Source organism: Brachionichthys hirsutus, chromosome 10 (assembly GCF_040956055.1).
Source record: "Brachionichthys hirsutus isolate HB-005 chromosome 10, CSIRO-AGI_Bhir_v1, whole genome shotgun sequence".
In the NCBI taxonomy this organism is placed as follows: Eukaryota; Metazoa; Chordata; class Actinopteri; order Lophiiformes; family Brachionichthyidae; genus Brachionichthys; species Brachionichthys hirsutus.
The window spans coordinates 8,423,228-8,431,067 of record NC_090906.1 but is presented as its reverse complement, the minus strand read 5'-3'; the positions used below and the strand labels follow the sequence as shown (position 1 = coordinate 8,431,067).

The following is a 7,840-nucleotide window of genomic DNA, read 5'->3' as shown; positions in this document are numbered from 1 at the left end:
TGAAAGCCAGCTGTTTTCATGCGATTGACATCATACTTCCAATAAATGTGTCATGGCAACTAGTTATGCATAACAAAGCTTAATTTTCAACAAGCATTCCAGCATCATAAAACTGCTATAAGTTCATATGGCAACCCTCAACAGCTGCCAATTTACAGCTCCAGCAAATATGGAGGCACATTATTGGGGTTGTGTTTCAGCCCACCTGAAGACTGGAATTCAAATATAGTCTCATGTTACAACTTGGTTTTCTTCAGCAACTCCTTAAGCAGGGGTCCCCAAACTACGGCCCGCGGGCCGGATCCGGCCCATTTCCACATTTGGCCTGGCCCCCTGAACAATACCAGGCCTGGCCTCTGAAAGACAAAGCTGTCTTTCTGCACCATAGGAAGAGGAGATGACATCATGCCATCCATTCAAAGCCACAGACATCCCTCTTTTTCCTCATGCTGGGTGAAAATACAGCTTGCTATCGAGAAGAAAACATTTCATTGTATCTGAATAATAAATGGTGATTATTGTTCTTACTTTTTAGTCCTTTGTGTCCACAGAGTCTTTCAATGTCCTGGCAGATCTGCAGCATAATTGGACTCGTGCTAAATGTCAGAGTGGAAATGGATCAAACAGGAATACCGATAAAAAAATGTACCAGTGTTAAACAGAAAATTTTCTGTGGCAGTTTGTGATGAATAAAAGCAACATGTATTTTGTTTTTTATTTTATTTTAGGTCAATGGGGTATGTGTTTCTTTTTATGCAAAGTTCCTCATGTCTCACATTATTGTTTATTGGTGTGTGATCAACTGGCCTGTCACGAGGGCCGATGGCCTTTGCTGCTGCAGGCGGACATGTCAGTTGGGATTCTGTGTAATTATTCTGTGTGGCCAAGGCCAACCAGGGCAAGGGCAGCCTGCAACAACAACACCATAACTGAATCATGCAGTAAGACAAAGATCTCAAACATGGGAGCGAGTACACGTGCAGTTCTTGTGCACAAACTCTCCAATGTGGTTGCACTAAAGCAGAGCTATACAGAAAAGAGGGGCAAAATTCCACTTCAGTGATGTCAGACACTGAGGTCCAGTGGCACAAGAAGTTATGAGGTTCAGGGGAATTACTGCTTTTTACATTGATACAAGTATTGAATACCAATAAAATTATTATTTTGTTTTATACTTTAACAGCCTTTTGGATTTATTCAGGTTGTTCTTACTTTAACTTTATTTGAATAACCAACAAAAGTGAAAGACATCGAGGGTGTCGAGTCTCAAGCAACTGTAAAAGGTGAAGGTATTAGATTATATCTACACTATATATATTATTCAGTCCAGAACTGAAGAAGCCTCTTGAATGAGAGGCAAAACGTCTTCAAAGAAACTTGAACAAGTCCAAGTGATTCTCCTTGATTTGCTACTATGTATAAGGCAAACTTTAAAGAACGACAAGTATCCTTTATTTCACTCAACCTTCCTGCAATGGATATCATGCTCTCTAGCGCCCCCATGTGGACATGTCAGTGCATTGCAGTCTGGCTATGTGGGACTGCATTTAACAAATTCCATGAACCATTACTAATGCATATCAGAAGCCCATTAGTGCGCACGTGCCCGAATATTTGGAATCTGAATAACAAATTACTCATCTGTGGTAGAAAGTAAAAAGAAGGACGCTTTTCAAATTATCTGCATTCAATTCACAGGTCATTCCTGGGAAGGGAATTGGCAGAAAGAGTGTTCCTGGCACTATGCAGTGCCTCAGTATGATTTCAATTTGAATCAGAAATATGAGTCAAACGTATGCAGGGATAATTAACAAATATTTTATTGTACCGATTAGTATCACCAATAATTCCTAAACGACAGACATTAATGTGTATGCAACATTCTGCACTCAAAACATAGTATGCAGATTGTTCATCTAAAACTTTATCAATATAGAAGAGAAATATTAATTTGTAACTTAAACAATATTGGAACAAAAAGAAGGATAAGAACATAACCCACCGTCCAGTAAGTATTTAAGGGGCATCAACAGAAACATCCTTCCTCCCTTCATGCAACAACTGTAAAATCAAGTCGGACCAAAACAGCCCAAGGCTTTAGCGTGTAAGATGCACAACCCCCCCCCCCCCAAAAAAAAACCCAGTAATAATATAAGATAAATGACAGAGACCAAGAGGTATATAGTGACTATATAATGGAAATAAGAACCATATGTACCAACATACCTCATCACATATGCACATATTTAGTCACTCGTGTGAACAAGGCATTTCATGCGTGACCCAGTTTCAGTGTTTCACGACAGCAGTAAACCTGATCGGTGCCGTCAGTAACATCCTTCCGTACAACAGTTGATATGCTCGGCTCCACACAGTATTGCTTTTCAGCAGTTTGAGCTTTTCATGTCGGTGCAGACATTCGATGCTCTTGGTAACAAAAGCCCACATCTCTCTGTAACAGGTTTGTTAAAGTTGAGGAAGACCTCAGATATAGAGCATTATTCTCTGCCACCATGGACAAAGTGAGAAAGATGATATAATAAAACAATCCATTTTTTGTTTCTGCAGTGCAACTCAAACGGTTTAATATCTAACAGAACTTTCTACCCTCAACAATGAAGCAGAACTCTTTGTTAACGATGGAGTCCCGAGTATTTAATGCTTGAAGATTTAAGTAACTTAACTAAAAATGGATTATGCCGATTAGTATATCAAAGTATTGTTGTCTTGCACTTTGTCCTTCTAGCATCTGGTATACAAAAAAAAAAAGCTTAAATTAAAATTAATGCACTTCACCCTACATCACCACTGATCAAATGTTCCCTTATCAAAATCACGCACTGTCCGTTAGTGATTTACACATCAATGATAAAAAACAAACCCAAGTCTATTATGAGACCAATCAGTCGTCTCACTGACTTAATGAGTCAGAGTAGGTTTGAACCAAACTTAACTCCACTCAATACTTTCGGCTCACCTACAGTAACGTTATCAAATTTCTTATTACAGCTACTCGGGTTAAATGAAGCCCAGAGAATGTAACAGGAGCCGAGGGAGACATCTTGATAAGTCCCCGTCTTTGGGGATTGATTTGAACTCTGTCATGTTTACCAATATTATTTTAAAAACATGTATAATTACAGGTCAGTATCTTGATTTGACTCACCAAAAGGTGAGAAAAAAAAAATATATTATTTGCTTGATATTTGCTGGCTGATAATATACAGGGTAAAAAGGCCACATTATATGCACAAACTAGAAACGATGTGCATTTTGTGTTCTATATGTGTTACCTGTATACATCAAGCAGCTGGTCTGCAGTCAATGGTCTGTAACAGTTTGTATAAAATATAGGAGCTGGGTGGTTTTTTTTTGGTAACAGCAGATTTCCTGTTTGGAGTCTCAACTCTGCGGCTCGCCGATGTCCACAGTGACATTAACATAAAGCGGCTGCCTCGCCACCGACAAAGTCTGATATGAGCAGGTGTTGAGTCCATCCTGTCGCCACACCTGTGGGGTTTTTGCCAATAACTCCATCCTACAAAGAAAAAAAAAAAACAGTCCTCTTTATAAATCACTTTGCTGTATCTATCAGCACTTAATTGACCAAGTTCATGTCTCAAGCAGCGAAACACATTATTCTCTACATTGACTGACCTTTTTCCATTGATTCCATTCCCAGCGTCCCTTTTGTGAAACACCATGGTATAGCGAGCGACATCAGCAGACGGCCTCAAAACCCGCATTTTCTGCAGGGTAACCCTGCATGAGAAAACAGAACGCGTGCATCAGCGAATGAATGAACAAATGAACAAATGAACGAATGAATGACTCGCTCCAGATATTAGGAAAAGGAAAAACTGATTCTTAAAACGGCGTTTCCATTTGCGTTTGTCCCACCTGACACGAATATCGTCATCTTCTCCACCCCAACCCCAGTACTCGTTGGAGAATCCATTCACTCGTAGGAACTGTTCTCTGCTCAGGGCTGTAACTCCTCCAAAGTAGCCTTGGTAACGCAGACTGGGAAAGGAAGCACGATAACTACAACAGAACTGTGATTGAGGATTACGTCACGGCTTTCAGGCTATCATCAGGCCCGAGTAAACGGTCACCAGCTAAAAGGATTTCTGTGCCGATTTGTGATGTTGCTCCAAAGACACACACTCACACGTATCCTGTGACATTTCGTCCAACCACCAAGTGTTTGGGTTCCTTTTCACAGACGTATAAATTGAAGTCATTTTCAGGAATCAGGTCAACATCATGGAAGACGAAACAATCCCATTGGTGGTCTTTCAACGCCTCCAGATAGCCAACGTTCAGTAGCTTCGCACGGTTGAATGTTTCATCACCAGCCTTCGGGGGAAAAAAAAAAGAAAACGTGCATAAATGTTTGTGAAGTGAATTAGGACAGGATTAATATGTCCATACAGATTAGGTAAATATTATAAAGCCTTTAAGACAATATAATGAATAAGAATCCAACTCTCCCGGATACACATGGTTTTACAAACACTCTTCTCAAATTACAAACCAGTAATTGAAACCAGTGCTGGTTTTCAGATGAATTCGCTCATTGTAATGACAATGCAGGAAGAAACGGGATAATAAAATAAGACTTAAAAACCTGTCAGGATGTCTGAGTTTTAAAACTGATGATAAAAGGTTTACAATTTCACTGATCTATTAGCGTTTGTGTTCAGTTGATATTCAACCGGAAATGCTTTCTCATGTCTTTTTCAAAAATCCTCTGAAACCAGTTTATCCCAATAAATAAATAAAAACAAACCACCAATTGTAACATTTGCACATTACCCACACCAATGAAAACATTTCCAGCAGGGGTAACATGAAACCTGCTGGGAAACCAACGGTTGGGCTTGAAGCCAAGTCTTTCTCAGTGAGGAAATACCTTATCACACGCAGGAGAAGGAATACCGGTTACACCTGTAGACCTCTAACACACGACGGCAATAAATGACATTCAGCTTCCCACAGATTACATAAAGTTATAGAGATGAAAGGACAATCTGAATCCTGGGCAGCGTGTCACGCGTGAGCCGATGCAGTACCTGATGGATTACGTAAATGCCAAAGTGCAACTGCTGCCTCTCCAGAAAGGGGAGCAGATGGTGCAACAGGTAGAGCAGGTGTTTCTCTCTTTTGCGATGGGGGATGAGGATCGCGACGCTCTGCCTCGCTGTGCAGTCCGCTGGCTCATAGATGCCTTCCTTCACCGCCTCGTTCTCCTTCTGAACATCCTCCATTTTCAGGGAGGGGTCAAATGAGAGTTTAAGAGCTCCCTCTATAGAAAGACAACAAATAAAAACCTCAATAAACCAATTTTATGGCAGTGATAAAATAATCACATCAAACATTTTCTCTTGTGACCTGCGCCTGTAAAGTGAACAACTGTAAACATCACAAAACAGAAATTGATGGTTATGACACTCGTAAACCATAAATCCCTGGCGTGTAGGTCCACATTAAACATCTTAAAAAACACTTTGCATTCATGAATTAAACGGCTTTGATTAAATAATTAGAACGCATTTCTTATGGGCCACGGTAATGAAGGGTATACGTACGTAGCAGTGGAGACTTCAGCGGGCACGACCCTCTTGCTTTAGGGATCAATGGAGCAGCCGAGGGCGTGGCCTCTGCCATCCAAGGCTGCCGATCGTCCGCTTGGTCGTCTTCGCTTTCCTGAGCTTGTGTCAAAGCAGAGGCATCATCTAAGGATTTAACCACGTCCCTGGAAAATGTTGAGAGCCACGCCAGCGCCGAGAGAGACAAAATGATCGCTAAAAAATATCTGGCTTTCCACAAAATCTTGACTGCAGGCATACGGAACCTCATGGCTAATGCGATGGTGAATGCGGCAACTGAAAATGTTACGGTGTCGATTTCCTTGTCGCAGGACGTTTCACTAAAAACACTGGCCGCTACAAGTGTTGCCGACCCGTATTGCCATGGCGATGAAACAAGCTGCTGAGCAATACAGTAAAGCGGTATATGGCGTTAACCACATGGACATTTTGAAGTACGGAAAGCTCAGTGGGGAAAAAGCCATCGCCTAATTCCCAAAATCCATCTTCAGACCAAGAAAACCTGTGTCCTCCAGCACCTGCAAATTACAAGAGAAACGTGTTACTATAGAAAAGACGGGCAGCATCTGTATGAAAATCACTCCAGCATAAGATTGTCAGTTCATGAGAAACAGTTTTAGTTTTAATCCAACAGCAAAGGAGCATTGTGTTCCTCTGGAAACCAGCAAAGCTGAGCTCGTTTGATCTTCTGATCTCCATTTTGTTTCACACTAAAGAAATAGCTTCCCGAACGGGGAGTTTACACCTAGTTGCTTCATACCTGCCTCCCCCCACCCCCCTCTATGGTCTTTGAGAAAGCTCAGAATCACTACACAAGTGAGACACCAATGTTTGCTTCCAACTTCATGGATAACGTGCATAATGCTTGGCTAAAAACAGGATTCCCCGTACAATCCACCAAGTATCAACAGAGATTCTGACCTGGAAACAAATAGTATTCCAGATCTGGTGAACCAGAATGTTTTAACTTTATTGGGCTAATAACTTGCCATTGTAAGACAACAAATAATAATGTACTAGACCTAAAAGTATGATTCAAGCAGGACTGATGTTTCAGTTAGGAGTTAAATTCAAGGTTTTCATTGTCATGGAGTCCATCAAATGAGGATCAAGCTCTCATGGGGCAACTGGGCAGAGGTGGTTCTCGCTCACTTTCTCGGTTTATACTTCCGAGTACATTTCAGTATTTCTTTTTGTTTTACTCGCATAAAAGTAGAAGAAACACTTCTCCACTGCTAGCTATCTGGCAAGTTAAATAAAGCTTTAATTTACTTTTTTTTTTCCTTCACACCAACTCCCCTGCCTTCATTTTGGGGGAATAACAGACAAGCAGCTAGCAGGCTGGCTCGAACCGACACCGTGATAATAACAACATTAGCGAGCTAGCTTACGCCAAAACGCTGCCATCCAGCCACGAACGGTGCGGCTCGAAATACTAATTGGCGCAGGCAACGGGACAGAACAGTAAAACGGCACCGTAAAACCCTCTCGGTACGGCCGCCAAGTCGAGCAGCACTCCTTACCCGCTCCAGGCCATCACACAGAAATCAACCAGAGCCTTGCCGTGCCAATATAAACGTGATGGAGGTATTTCACAATAAAAGCCTTAGTTAAAAGAGGGGTTCGTAAAAAATAAATAATAATAATTAAAAAAATACATAGAATGTGAATGGGAACACTCCCTTTCAGTACATATATATATAAGATATGTCTTCCCATTAACTTGTGATTATTAGTTGTATTATTAGTGTCGTGTGTAATATTTCGTGACAAAATATTCAGTCAAATTGGCAGCTGCTTTTTTTTTTGTTTAGCCCTGGAAATAGCCTACAAATGATTTTCCTAATTTATTCAGCATTTAATTCTAGATAACTGTTGCGGGCACCAAGCGTAATATGCCATTGAAAACACGTCATTCACAAAAGCAGCGCCGCTAAACTACTTTAATTGTGAAGGCAGAATCGCACACAGGAAATTGTACTTACTTGTCTGTTATTGACAATTGGATTTGCGTTGAATTCGTTGTATTTAACGAAGGCATTCAAGAGAGAGTCGTGTTTGTCTTCTTTCATCCAACCTGCAGTTGTTGCCCACTACCCAGTCACTTTGTCCCTTGCCTGCATCATGACGGCCCCAGACCGCTCCGTGAGATCCCGCGGGGCTGCGAACCGAACAGAGGGTGCAGCTGCTCCTCGTCTCCCCCTGAGCGCAGCCGTGATGCTCAGCAT

General features: G+C 41.4%; 1 protein-coding gene across 1 annotated transcript; it reads right to left on the bottom strand.

Moving 5' to 3' along the window:
• Window positions 1-3,402: 3,402 nt before the first annotated feature.
• Window positions 3,403-7,840, bottom strand: b4galt4 (UDP-Gal:betaGlcNAc beta 1,4- galactosyltransferase, polypeptide 4). Its single transcript, XM_068744340.1, has 8 exons — window positions 7,730-7,840; window positions 6,115-6,130; window positions 5,592-5,888; window positions 5,076-5,308; window positions 4,172-4,359; window positions 3,901-4,023; window positions 3,658-3,762; window positions 3,403-3,538 (listed from the first exon to the last, which is right to left on the bottom strand). Exons 1-8 carry the CDS (start codon window positions 7,838-7,840, stop codon window positions 3,403-3,405), a joined length of 1,209 nt encoding a protein of 402 aa, XP_068600441.1.